Source organism: Sardina pilchardus, chromosome 12, assembly GCF_963854185.1.
Source record: "Sardina pilchardus chromosome 12, fSarPil1.1, whole genome shotgun sequence".
NCBI classification, from domain to species: domain Eukaryota; kingdom Metazoa; phylum Chordata; class Actinopteri; order Clupeiformes; family Clupeidae; genus Sardina; species Sardina pilchardus.
In genome coordinates, this window is record NC_085005.1 from 33105629 (window position 1) to 33120628 (window position 15000).

Sequence of the window (15000 nt, forward strand, 5' to 3'; positions counted from 1 at the left end):
CTTAAAAGATTGTGTTTAGTATGGTGCCAACCAGACTAGAGTGCTTGTGTTGATAGGATTAGAACAACAAACCAAACAACAACAGAAAAGTGCAGTGGGTGCACTAGACCTAACTAATCACACTCCGCTTTAATGCCAAAATCACACACAGCAGACCAAACTAATCACACACCGCTTTAATGCCAAAATCACACACAGCAGACCTAACTAATCACACTCCGCTTTAATGCCAAAATCACACACAGCAGACCTAACCAAAGATCCTTACGGAGGAGCAAGATACGTCGTCGTAGTTCGTGTCTATGGGCGCAAAACGGGGATCACTTCCTCTGCATAAAGGGGGTGTGTCATGCGTGTCATGTCCATAGACTTCAATGGAACAGCTCTGCATATTTTTTTTGCCCCCCCTCCCTCTTGCGATTCGGGTTCCAGGAAGTGGCTTCTCATGAAGTATCTTGCTCCGCCCTTAATGATCTTTGACCTAACTGACCAGACACCGCTTTAATAGGCGCGTTCAAGATGGCTGCGCAGCACAAAAACTGCGCAGCACAAGATGCACTCGGTTAAAAATCTGTCCACGATGGTCTAGATGGGTGTGTTTTCGACTCGGCAGTCGGTATCACATGGCCTCAACTTATCGCGGGAGCAAGGCGTGGCCAGGCGGCTGCTCAGCAGCGGAGCAGCAGCTCTAGAGGTACTGCGGAGCGCAGCGGAGCCTAGACCCTGCCTTCATGACGTCAGGTCTTTGCCCTAATTGGCTTTTACATCCCTGACTTATGTGCAGGCGTTTAGATGCCTCCTCATATCCACAAGGGTCCGTGCGGGTCCGTGCCTCGTGATTCGTCACATGGTCAAGTCTAGACTACGGGAAGTAGAGAGTGTACAACTTCATAGCAGCGTTTGTATCCCCTCCCCTGCTGCCACCGGCAGCTCTCGCTGCTGCAAGAGGTCATTTGGAGTTGAACTTGAACACTCCTACTGTCACGATCACACACAGCAGGCTAACTAATCAGACACCGCTGCAATAGTTAGCTTCAGTTAACTCCGGGATCTCCTAATATGGGCAAAGATGGCAGCTTTGGATCCTTTTTGTAGGCGAACTTCAGAGGTCTATACCAGAGCCCCTTTAGGGAGAGCCGGTCCACTTCCTATTAACTCCATTGTACCGGATTGTTCCTGCAATCTGAAATTCCGCTAGGGGCGTTGCCGAGCAAGTGATAAATGAATTGTGGTCTATGGGGCTAAGCGGCTAGAACTCGTTTTTTTCACAGTTGACAACTTCATTTCTTAATGTACATTGTCGTAGTAGCTACCTGAGTATAGGTTTTCCACTGGAAATGAAATAAAAAGTCACTCATGTCCTTTCTGCTTTTCATAGGATGGGCCGTTTTTCCCTGTAACATGCTAGCATTTAGCTCATGGATGCTCGCGACAATCGCGACCGATTACGACCGTCGTGAAGCTGAACCTTCTTTTAGGTCTATGGCCGTAAAGTGGTTCGCTTGTGTCACGTGACATGAAAACTTTGAAAGGGTTTTTAGGAATAACAACACATATAGAAAATTGCATTGGTCAGCTAATTGTCAAGTCTAGTTATCCTGCATCGCATGCATTAATGCAATTTCAGGAGAAAAAATTATATAAAGACAAATGTGGCACTGGGGAGTTCAGCTCCATTGCCACCCATTCATTCATCACTTGCTCGCGATCGCCCTCTAGTTGCAGTACCATGCGGAAGTATTTCGCTAGTGGTCCTTCTCCCCTTATTAGACATTCTCTGTCTATACCCAAATCACTCACAGCAGACCTAACTAATCAGACACCGCTTTAATGCCCAAATCACTCACAGCAGACCTAACTAATCAGACTCCGCTTTAATGCCCAAATCACTCACAGCAGACCTAACTAATCAGACACCGCTTTAATGCCCAAATCACTCACAGCAGACCTAACTAATCAGACACAGCTTTATTGCCCAAATCACTCAAAGCAGACCTAACTAATCAGACACAGCTTTATTGCCCAAATCACTCAAAGCAGACCTAACTAATCAGACACCGCTTTATTGCCCAAATCACTCAGAGCAGTGATGAACAAAGACCTGCACATCTGGTGGCCAAAACAAGGAGCCCCCTCATCTCCCACCACAGGGATTTAAATGGAGCAGGTGATGTCCTAAATGAACAGTCTCCACTGACCACTGGCCACCTATCAGACAGGGCAGCCCAAGACACGACTTACTGCATGTACAGCACAGCACAACTCACAAGCAAACACAACACCAGCACATGAATTCATGGTTAAGCGAAATAAAGACAAACATAATCAAACAGGAACACAGAGCCCATGTGCACCTGGGACTACTGACTGTGACCACACCAGAACAAAATGTAAATATTAACAGAAATTCATTAAATAATGAATTACTCCATTACAGTCCTCTATATGTAGAGGTAAGGTGTAAGGTAAGGGTTTTATGTACAGTTTTATCCATCTTCTCTACAAAAAAACAAGTAATGACCCATGCATGCAGCTGAATATGAAAAGCAGATAATTACAGTGAGAGTGTCTGATTTATCACACTTACTGTAAAGAACAGAGAGAATAACCTGAGCATCATCTCCATATTTATCTCGTCTATTTGGGTACTGCTGACAGGTGTAGAGTCCAGCATCATCATAATTGACATCAGTGATGCGGACAGAACAGTCAGACAGCAGACTCAGTCTCTCTGCTCTGCGTGTGTATTCTATGACCTTCCCAAGGGCGACTTTCTCAACAATATGCACTCCCTTCCAGCTGTAGGTCCATGTAGTTGATGAGCAGTTTGGGTAACTTGAGATCACATTCTTACAGGGCAGAGTGGCAGCCCCTCCAGCACTGGAGAACACAATGGTATATTGTCCAGCAGTACCTGGGAAGTGGAAAGATTTCAAAGCAAAAAAGAAAACATGAAATTGTGTTTAAACACGCACTCATTTTATTTAAGTTTTACACAGGTTTTACCTTATTCTACCCAAATCCCAGCCCATGAAAGCTGTTGTAAGAGTCTTTCTGAGGTAGGAGTCACATGTTCCCATGCTCCATCCTCTAATGTGTGTGTGTGTGTGTGTGTGTCCTGGTCTCACCTTGCAGTAGCAGCAGCACAGTCAGCAGTAGTCCCACTGTTGGGTTGTGCAGCTTTGCCATTTCCTCTGCTCTCTGAGCTGCTGTGTCTCTGCTCTGAGCCTCACACAGGGTGTGATGAGAATATATCTGTCTGTCACACACACACATCACTTCCTCATAAGATGACATAGTGCTGCGTACTGACCACTGTAACCCAGCTACTGCCCCCTTGCCCCTATGCCAACCCAGCTACTGCCCCCTTGCCCCTATGCCAACCCCACTGCCTGTAGTGCCGCATGCTGACCTCTATAACTCAAATACCTTCTTGCCCCTATGCCAACCTCACTGCCTTCTTGCCCCTATGCCAACCTCACCTTCTTGCCCCTATATGCCCACCCCACTACCTTCTTGCCCCTATAGAATAGAATAGAATAGAATATATACTTTTTTGATCCCGTGAGGGAAATTCAGTTCTCTGCATTTAACCCAATTTAACCGAATTAGTGAACACACACAACACACAGTGAACACACAGTGAGGTGAATCACACACTAACCCAGAGCAGTGAGCTGCCTGCCCAACCAGCGGCGCTCGGGGAGCAGTGAGGGGTTAGGTGCCTTGCTCAAGGGCACTTCAGCCGTGGTGGACTGGTCGGGGATCGAACCGGCAACCCTCCGGTTACAAGCCCGATGCGCTAACCAGTACACCACGGCTGCCCCGACCAGGTCGACCCCACTGCCTTCTTGCCCCTATGCCAACCTCACTGCCTTCTTGCCCCTATGCCCACCCCACTGTCACTGTCTGAGCTGGTGTGTGTCTGCTCTGAGCTTCAGAGGGGGTTGTGAGAATGAATCTGCCCCTCACACCCACACACACACAGACACACACACACACACACACACACACTTCTGCATAAGATGACCTATAGCACCACACACTGACCAATGGAACCAAACCGCAGTCTCTATTTACACTGTTCTGATTTTTCTTTTTCATTTGGGAACCACTGTAAGTGTCTTTTCACGCTGGTCTTGTCCACTGTTGAGCTGCAGGTTAAAAGTGTCCTTACTGTACGTCAGGAGTCCAGCTGTTTATACTCACTGATGGCACAGACTTCTGATGCGCTGTAGCCTTTGCTATATGTATTATATTATTAATGTAAACAGTAGCGGTAAGTAGTCTTGAGCAAAACAGTATGAAACATATACAGCATCAGCAATGGGACGCCATATAGATGTGATGTCATATACATGGGACGTTAAAGATGTGATGTCGTATACATGGGACATCATATGGATGTGATGTAGTATTGGAATCTAAACACAGGTGATCAGCAACGTCTCTGACTGTACACACTGGATATGTGTGTGAAAATCAACGTGTCTTTTGACCATGTCTGGTCAGATCTCCCACGACACATTTCAACATGTGAACACCCTCTTCATGCCCCGCTCTTCTCTCGTGTGTGTGTGTGTGTGTGTGTGTGTGTGTGTGTGATTGCTGCAGGGTTCTGCAGGCTTCTTCACCTCCAAACCTGCCTGTGGTTAAACCACACGTTGTGGGGGTCATTCTCTTCAGCACGGTCAATGTTCTCACGCTGTCTCAGAATAGACTCTTCTGCAAAGCTCAGGTCAAAACGTGTGTGTGTGTGTGTGTGTGTGTGTGTGTGTGTGTGTGTGTGTGTGTGTGTGTGTGTTTCAGCAGGGAGGCGTGTAGGAGAGAATCAAAGATGCCAGTAGCATCACTCATGAAATGCCCTCAATGATAAAAAAAAAAGTGTGTGAGGGAGTATTCATTCTGATGGCTGTTTAAGAAACTGAGCTGCTCCCAGATGCATGTCCATGCGCGTGTGACATCAACCGAGCCTTTGTGACTCCTCCTGAAGAGGCGCCACCCAGTGGAGGGCAAAGGGAAAATCAATGCCATTCAGCCTGCAGTTCCCTTCTCACTCCACCAGAGGGAGCAGCATCTGCCCAGAGAGCTGAGGAGAGAGAGGACGACTCTGTAGTGGAGTACACTTTAACTGTAGTTCCCTTCTCACTCCACTAGAGGGAGCAGCATCTGTCCAGAGAGCAGAGGAGAGACTAGGACTGGGTGCCTCTCATTCATCTTTTTATACATCCTCCCTTCCTTCCTCGGTCCTCTTCCTCACTGATCTACATAAAGAATGATGGGACGGCAATAATGGGATAGTCTACAGTGTTAGTTATAGATCAGTGAGAACGAGCCTGGAGGATTGAGCCTGGAGGATCGAGGAGAGAAGTTGAGAGGCACCCCTACTCTGTAGTGGAGTACACTTTAACTGCAGTTCCCTTCTCACTCCACTAGAGGGAGCAGCATCTACCCAGAGAGCTGTTATGAGGAGAGAGAGAGGACTCATTTGGGCTTTTATGCGTCCTCCCTCGCTCCTCGGGCCTCAATTCTCACTGATCTACATAGAGAATGATGGGGCGGCAACAATCGGATCGTCTATCCAGTGTTAGTTATAGATCAGTGGGAATGTATCTCGAGGATCGAGGAGGCATGTTGAGAAGCACCTTATGAGGTCACCACTCAGCAGGAGCTCCCCCTAATGTCACAGCAGGGTCACTACACACTCCTGGCCCCTCCTCCTCAGAGCTGCAGAGAGGCCTGAGACTTCATGCTTGACCCACGGTGATCTGGGACGCAGGGGTGTATATACTACACTATACTATAGTGGTAATCTGGGACGCAGGGGTGTATATACTACACTATACTATAGTGGTAATCTGGGACGCAGGGGTGTATATACTACACTATACTATAGTGGTAATCTGGGACGCAGGGGTGTATATACTACACTATATAGAGCTTCCCTGACAGCTTTAGCGTGTATATTTATACATATATAGGCTATATATATATAAATTGCAAGCGTGGTTCTTCTTGTTCTTTATACGTCTCAGCCTTCCGGATGTAAACAGGGAACGATCGTCTCCTGAACAAACTGCAAGATTGAAATAGCGGATAGGGACACTGGGGGCGGGAGGAAATATGACTGTTTTCGATAAAACTGGTCAGTCAAGCAAAACAACGATTTTTAGGCGATTTTATGACTATGAAAAAGTTGCATAGGGTCTCTTTAAGACTGTTGAGTTGTTCTTGTCTAACACATGTAACAGAGGCTGTGGCAGGAGAAAGGGGTCGCTTGTCTAACACATGTACAGAGGCTGTGGCAGGAGAAAGGTCGCTTGTTCTTGTCTAACACATGTAACAGAGGCTGTGGCAGGAGAAAGGGGTCGCTTGTCTAACACATGTAACAGAGGCTGTGGCAGGAGAAAGGTCGCTTGTCTAACACATGTAACAGAGGCTGTGGCAGGAGAAAGGGGTCGCTTGTCTAACACATGTAACAGAGGCTGTGGCAGGAGAAAGGGGTCGCTTGTTCTTGTCTAACACATGTAACAGAGGCTGTGGCAGGAGAAAGGGGTCGCTTGTCTAACACATGTAACAGAGGCTGTGGCAGGAGAAAGGGGTCTCTTGTCTAACACATGTACAGAGGCTGTGGCAGGAGAAAGGTCGCTTGTCTAACACATGTACAGAGGCTGTGGCAGGAGAAAGGGGTCGCTTGTCTAACACATGTAACAGAGGCTGTGGCAGGAGAAAGGTCGCTTGTCTAACACATGTAACAGAGGCTGTGGCAGGAGAAAGGTCGCTTGTTCTTGTCTAACACATGTAACAGAGGCTGTGGCAGGAGAAAGGTCGCTTGTCTAACACATGTAACAGAGGCTGTGGCAGGAGAAAGGGGTCGCTTGTCTAACACATGTAACAGAGGCTGTGGCAGGAGAAAGGTCGCTTGTCTAACACATGTAACAGAGGCTGTGGCAGGAGAAAGGGGTCGCTTGTCTAACACATGTAACAGAGGCTGTGGCAGGAGAAAGGGGTCGCTTGTTCTTGTCTAACACATGTAACAGAGGCTGTGGCAGGAGAAAGGGGTCGCTTGTTCTTGTCTAACACATGTAACAGAGGCTGTGGCAGGAGAAAGGTCGCTTGTTCTTGTCTAACACATGTAACAGAGGCTGTGGCAGGAGAAAGGGGTCGCTTGTTCTTGTCTAACACATGTAACAGAGGCTGTGGCAGGAGAAAGGGGTCGCTTGTTCTTGTCTAACACATGTAACAGAGGCTGTGGCAGGAGAAAGGTCGCTTGTTCTTGTCTAACACATGTAACAGAGGCTGTGGCAGGAGAAAGGGGTCGCTTGAAGGCAGGTGGTGGTGGTGCTCTTTCAATGGAACCAAATGAGACTGGACCCACAATGCATTGTTGCTAATGCAGACATGCGGAGTGTTAGGTTTCAGGTGGTGGAGATGATGTCATGTGCTAAAGTGGTCAGGGAGCCCTGGATACCGGACCCATTTCCAGGAAGTGAGGTCACAGGCAGAGCGTGGACAACAGTCTTTTCAACTTTCACTTTCACTTTCCTTTAAACGCCCTCTCTTCTTGTACCTCAGGGGTCTCAAACTGAACTGACCAACCAGGCCACTTGCCAGATCGTCTTCTTAGTAAACCAGTGGCATGGTATTCTCTGTGAATACTTAAGTACCTATGCTAACAAGCACACAGTTATCAAATCTCATATTGATGTGGAAGATATAGTGTTAAGTTAATAACTGATAAGTAACTTAGAGAAATCTGATGTACAGGAGTACAAGTTTCAAAATGTGCTGAACTTATCAAAAAACAGAATGGATCAAAAATATTTAATTTTTTATTGTATTTTAAGTGACAGACATGTGAGCCCAGATCTGCCGCCAAGACCGACATTCCATGACCATACTGGGATACCCACCCACCCCACACACACACACACACACACACATATCCCATTTCCTCTCCCAGCGGGCGCTGCAGGAGATAGCATTCACTTCAGCTCTCCAAACAGAATCTTCAACCCACAACTTCTTTTAAGACAAAGGGAACCTGTCACAAGGGTAAGACCCGTTTTAACCTGTTAAATACAGTAGGAAGACTGTTTTAACTGTTAAATACAGTAGGGAAGACTGTTTTAACCTGTTAAGTACAGTAGGGAAGACTGTTTTAAGGGACAGATAGGTTTCAAGGGGATGGCATGGACTTTGTTTTAAACATTGTTTATGTAACAGAGGTAGTCTCTCCCCCAACGCGATCACTCTGCGTTGTGTATGAAGGAATGGACACCACAACTGACCTTCGTTTTACCGTCTATTGCTCTGAAGCACAAAAAGGAAAGACAACAATCAGTGTCTAAGTTCTCAGTGTCTAAGTTCTTAATTGTACTTCGGCCCAAACTGGAAAAAGGCCTCAATGGCTATAAACAGCATTAATTTCCCCTTGGGGATCAAGAAAGTATCTATCTATCTATCTATCTATCTATCTATCTAAAAGGAATCCCCTCAAACGGCTTCTTCTTTATTCTTTAATCTTTCCTCTATGTTCTACAGTATGTAGTTACTTTCTCATGCTCAGCTAGGATTTGTTGTTAGATTTGGTTACAATTTGCAGTTTGGCAAATAATCTGAAGGTATTAATTTGGTCAGGTTGAAAACAAACACAAAATATAGTAATTACTTAAAACTGCCTACCATCAAATATACGAACAAATATAGTTCTCCTTAACCATACATTAATTTAACCAAGCACATTTTGCTGACGTTCCATTGTTCTGACCTCACAATAACACAAAAAATCCCCACATCCCCTGGGTCTTAGAGCCCACCTTCCCACATCCCCTGGGTCTTAGAGCCCACCACTCCGATATCCCCTCGTTTAGAAACAAATAAAGCCACTACTCCGACATCCCCTCGTTTAGAAACAAATAAAGCCACTACTCCGACATCCCTTTTTTCCGACCATAGGCTTTTGCGGATCACATCCCATAATGTAAAATCTGAATAAAAAATTACAAGCAAAAATACTTTTTTTAAAAAATGTTTTTTACACATTTGACTTATTAACACATTTAAATGTTTAGCCTTGAAAAGTCCAATAGGGTAACGTTAGTTTTGGGTTGTATTTATTTGTTTTATATATGTATGATGGTAGAAAGTTTAAAATTTGAATATGGCTAGCTTAAACGTTGTTGATAGAAAGACAATTTAATGAATGTTGATAGACAGGTAGTTTTAATTGATGTTGATAGGTAGAACGTTTTGGATGTTGATATACAGTATGGTTTAACTATTTAGCAAATTTTTGCAAGCAGTTATGTTAATAATGCTAACATGATAGTCAGGTTTGCTTAGCTAACTTAGAAAAAACTGATGTTTTTAGCAGTTATGCTAACAAGGTTAACCATGCTAACCAGGTTGGTTAACTAACTTAACTAATCATTTCTAACAGGTATGTTAAAAATGTTAACTGCTAACAATGCTTATTATACAGCTCTTCGCAAGTAGAACGCTCCATGACTTGAATGGGATTTCCACGAAATGGTCGGCAAGTTATTGCTAAAGACACATAGCCTAGAAATCTAGACGCCCCTAGCGGCAGCAAATGTAATTTGGCTGGCGGGGCAGTCTAGCCACGATCCATTGAGGCAGGGAGCTGAGAACCCCCAGCACCAGCGGGCCAATCACAGGGCTTAACATAATGGTGACTGACATGCGACCAGAAGTTGCGACGGTAACGCATCCTGTTATTTGAAAACAAGAAGATGATTCGTTTAGCGTTATCCTATTGCGTGGAGAGGGAAGGTTACGCATCCTGCTGCTACTTGAAAACAAGAAGATGATTCGTTTAGCATTATCCTATTGCGGGGAGGGAATTTGAAAGACAACTGTTTATCCCACCCCTCCGATTGAGCCCTGTCTACGGTGAGTGTCCAGACCCTACATCTTGATGTGGGTCTGGCTCGTCAGGCTAAAAGACACAATGAGTTACGTTTCTTTTCTCGTTTTGGCAAGTAGCCGTATAATAAGCGAGATAATGTATAGAACGGCGGTCATAATCGGAAAATAATTCCCTTCAGGACGAACCAAAACCCCTCCACTGCGCGTCAGGGTTCTGTTCATCCTGTCGGGAATTATTTTCCGATAATGACCAGCGTTTTATACATTATCCCTTACTAACTGAATTGGTTAACTAACTTAGCTAACGATTTCTAGCAGTTATGCTAAAAATGCTAACCATGCTAACAATGACAACTATGAAAACAATGCTAACTGGATTGGTTAGCTAACAATGTTAACTATGCTAACAATGCTAACCAGCTTGATTAGCTAACTTAGCTAATGATTTCTAACAGTTATGCTAAATACACTAACTATGCTAACTAGCTAACTTGCTAGTGACAACTTTTATTTTGAAACAGTTGTTGCTAGGGTATCATGGTGGACACTATCAGGAACAAAGAAGTCACTGTAGTATAATCATGTTGGTTGCCATAGAAACTGTTGTAAATGCTTAATTGGTTATGCTTTGATGGTTGTTATGTTGGTTGCAAGGTACGTGGAGGTTTCATGTAGTTGGCTGGACCTTTATTTTGATACAGTTGTGGGCAGAGGAAGCAGTGGAACAGGATATGTAGTCTCTAGAGGGCCAGATTGTATGCTTAAAGCCTGACCCTGCAGTCACACTAGTTCAAGAGACGGCAACAAAGCGACTCAAGACCTTTGTTACAAAGTTTCTATGATAAACGGTTCCAGCTGAATTGCACAGAGAAAAAGTGGTAAGCGGAATAATAATAGATAAAAAGCCTAGCCACTCTCGTTAATATGAATGACAATGTTCACACATAAATTATAATGATAACGACATGAAGAATGATATCGTCGTTGATTTCAGAGCAATTTTGAGAACAATAAAAAGCTAAAAGCCAATCAGAACCCATAATATTCTAACCATCACATTCATTAACACATGGAGAGGATTTTCTTATAGTTGACCAGTGTGGACGCTTTTATCGTTATGGTTATAATTATCGTTATCGTTCTTGGTGTGAATGCTGCTTTACACATTAAACTTTACTATAAGTTAACTTTAAGTTTCCCACTTTTCTTGCAGAAAGATCTACGTTCTCACTGTAATTTCCCAACGTCCAAGTAAGTGACTGGAAATATGGGGGACAGATATATACGCTACAGAGATATTGATGTCGATGGAGATGAGTGGAATTATGAGCAGTTTCCAGATGGAAGATGGCACAGAGTACAGAAACGGCCGCGTCCACTTGCCAAAAGGGCAGCAAAGGCAGCTGGGAAGTCCGCATTAAAGGGAGCGGGTGCAGCAGCTGATCTCATACTCATAAGACATGGGGTTGGAGGTGAAGCTAAAGCAAGCGTTAGTAAACATGAGACAAAACCAGCTGAAGTGCACGTGGCTGAGGTGGCCAAACTGAAGGTCTTATCAGCCGACGCAGGCGCTCGGGCCTTACACGCGTCTGCATCAGCGTCCGCATCACCTGTTGGATTAAATGCCAAAGCCAAAGCGAACATGGCGGAGGCCGAAGCCAACGCAGCCCTTGTGGAGGGATTACTGGAAGCCAACTCAAGAGCTGTTTATTATGGAGCAGAGGCACATGCAGGTGTTGGAGTACAACATCTTGGAGCCCATGCAGGTAGGCTTTTTCATCAAGAGGATCACTAGCAAGCATCATGTCTGAACCAGCTTACCATGGACAACTGTGTTCTCCTAGCACTGAAGCTACAGTATTTTGGACTTAACATTTGTTTGGCACTCTTCACAGCACTTTACAACTAACAACAACATTTTAGGCACACCATGAAAAGTGGCAGTTTCAGAGTTATTGTCAATAGCCTTGTCCATGCATTTGTGCTCCTCTTTTGTTTGTTAAGAAAGAAATCTGTCCTCATGAAAACAGAAGCACAAATACTGTAGCTGTGATGCCCATGCCATACAAATGCAAAGAGCATTATACTGTAACTATAAGACATGACAGAACAGTATGGAACTGCATAGTGCCTCATAGGACCATATCAATGAATATACAATTCAAGATGTTCTCTTGCAGGAGTTGCAGTAACAACAGCCAAAGCTGAAGTGGGCATCTCCAACACCCCTCTGCAGGCCCACATTCAGGGTCCCGGGGCGGACGCAGAGGCAGGGGTGTCCTGGAAGTATGCAGGTGCGAGTGCAGGAGCGTACTTTGCAGAGGCGAAAGCTGGACCCTTCGCAGCACGAGCTGGAGTCAAGTTTGGAATAGGAATCAGAAATGGTGTTCCTGAAGTGGACCTGGGGCCAGTCACAACTCCATGCTCCATAATGTGAATTGAACAAGACCTCCAGCCAGGCTGTTAGGTGCAGGGCCAAGGGGAGCAATGGGACCCACTCTGAACAGTCCTCAATTGAGAATGAAATGACAGATGTGTTTATGTGCGTTTAATGTGTTTCTGATTGTCGTTGTGTTTGTTAATTTGTTGTTTGTTAGTTTGTTAGTTAAGCAATTAGCTCAAATCATATCTACAAGAGAGGAGCTTCTTTGTTGCCATCACAACTGTACCTCAACACCAACGTCCTTGACCTGTGGTGTTCCTCAGGGGTTGATCTTGGGGCCACTATTATTCAACCTCTATATGCTCCCACTTGGACAAATCATCCAAAATAATAGATTTCATATCATAGCTATGCAGATAGCACACTTTTACTTAGCGCCAAATGACCATGGTCCCCTTGAATCTCTGTGTCAACAAATCAACACCTGGATGTCTGCGGATGTTTCTTCAGCTGAACAAAGAAAAAACTGAATTATATTTGATAAAAAGGAGGAAAGACTTGCCACTCTCCTTGACACAAAATTGGAAAGCAAAGGTGTTAATTGACAGTGATCTAAATTTCAACAGCCACATGAAAGCGATATCTAAATCAGCTTTTTACCACCTCAAAAATATTGCCAAACTTGGGCTGATGTCAAACTCATTCATGCATTTATCTCCAGCAGAGTTGATTATTGCATTACCGGCCTTCCTGTAAAGACTATCAAACAGCCTCAGGTGATTCAAAATGCAGCAGCTAGGGTTCTCATAAAGACAAAAAGAACTGACTACTACAAGTCCCTGCACTGGCTTCCAGTAACTAGTCACAGAATTTACTTTAAAGCACTAGGCTACTTGAACTACTTGAACATAGAAACTAGAATATACAGTACGTGCAGTTAACGTCTCCACTTTACTCCTCCGTGGGTGTGGTGGTGTAACCTGGCGTACTCCCCGTACAACAGTGAATAAACAGTCCTATTGTTACACCAACTGTAGCCAGTTTTAAATCTAGACCTAAGACCGAACTTCTCAGATGCTTTCTGCTAACTGCACCAAGTTACACATGCCTTTTGCTTTTCTGTTTGCTTTTGTTTATGTAAAGCACACTGATGACCTATGTGTATGAAATGCACAAAATAAACTGGACTTTTTACTGCTGTTTTAAATCTCATTTGATTATGGCAGTATATTGCACATAATAATAATAATAATAATAATAATAATAATATAACCAATGTAATATTTCACACTGTCATTATGGGTTCTTCCATTGCAAATCAGAGACTAGATCAACACAGGCTTTTGATGACTTTGGTTGAATGCCAAATGTCACAGAAAACGGGTGTAATCACATAGCAATAGCGTTGAGTATGACTCATAAGGTAAAACAGTATGAACAGGCTAAGTAGGTGTAACATGGATATCAATGGATGTGAGTAGCCTACTCAAGTGTGTGTGTGTGTGTGTGTTCAAAACATCGGTAAAGTTTGGAGCCCTGATTAAGGGTCGATGGTCCTAATGTGGGACATCTTTTTGCTTTTTTGATTTCAGTTGTGCACTGCACAAATTTGCGCAGCTTTGAGTTCAGCGACAACACATTTTGTGTCAATTTCAACATAGCGATTGTGTGGCTGGCTGGGTGAAAAACAAAATAACCAAACAAGATGTGTATCTGCAAAAAGGTGCACCTTTTGTTTGCTTGTTTTTGTTGCTGCACAAAATTAACACAACATCATGTTGTCCCTGAACTCACTCATGTGTCATTTTGACACCCTAATATTACATCCACATCCCATAGTTTTACTGGCATCCATTAGTTTGGGGAAGAGCGACACCCACTTGAGTTTGGTGTCTCACATTAGGCAGTGTCCCCCACTACTCAAATCACTGTTGATGGGAAAAAATCCTAAACAAAATAATAACAAACAGACGATAAAACGGATCTTATAAAGCAGATTAACAATATTACAGTAGGCCTACCAAGTTGAATCCAGAAATTCAGAATCAATTAATCAACCATGCTGTGTTTATGATCAGGTAGCCTAATGAACAGTTAGCTAATAATCAACAGTAGTAGCCTGGTAGGATCAAGTAATCAACAGTACATGCAAGTAGGCCTAGCTAGTAATCAACAGTAGTATGATCAAGTAATCAACAGTACATGCAAGTAGCTAGTAATCAACAGTAGTAGCCTAGGATCAAGTAATCAACAGTACATGCAGTGATTAGGATCAGGTAATCAACAGTAGCCTACATGCAGCGACATATGATGCAGCGAGAGGAGGGCCCGTTCAGGGCGGGACATCCTGTCTCATTATCAAACCAGTCCAGCGGTTTCGTTTCCCTGCTGTCATGAATCCAGTGCTAGGAGAAACAGAGAATGGGATTGTAGCAAGCTACGGAGCGGCTATGTCCCAATCAGGATGATATCGCAGAGGGAAAAGGGTGAACTTGCTCGATTCTACACCGTTACGGACCCCAGAAAGCACGAGAAAGGATATACAGTTTACAAAGTCACAGCAAGGGTAAGTTGTCATCGCTGCTTTCACCATCAGGCTAACGTTACTTGATAGCTAACTGCAGTCAGTATTGTCGGATGTGTATCCCAGCTAGCCCGCTATCCTGGTTAGCTTGCTATCTAACGTCAGATGCCTTCCCTGCTGTTGTCTTCGGCTAGTCGACTTG

General features: G+C 44.3%; 1 protein-coding gene and 1 long non-coding RNA gene across 2 annotated transcripts in view; both read left to right on the forward strand.

Moving 5' to 3' along the window:
- The first annotated feature begins 7978 nt into the window (after positions 1–7978).
- Positions 7979–13451, forward strand: LOC134098004 (uncharacterized). Its single transcript, XR_009940984.1, has 3 exons — positions 7979–8055; positions 11105–11657; positions 12072–13451. It is a non-coding gene; the product is annotated as an uncharacterized LOC134098004 (long non-coding RNA).
- Positions 13452–14673: 1222 nt separating this feature from the next.
- Positions 14674–15000, forward strand: part of rps6kc1 (ribosomal protein S6 kinase polypeptide 1) — a 40857-nt gene continuing 40530 nt past the window's right edge. The window contains exon 1 of the mRNA XM_062550613.1: positions 14674–14840. Coding sequence (XP_062406597.1) covers positions 14739–14840 — 102 coding nt within the window. The 5' untranslated portion in view covers positions 14674–14738. The remainder of the gene's footprint in view (positions 14841–15000) is intronic.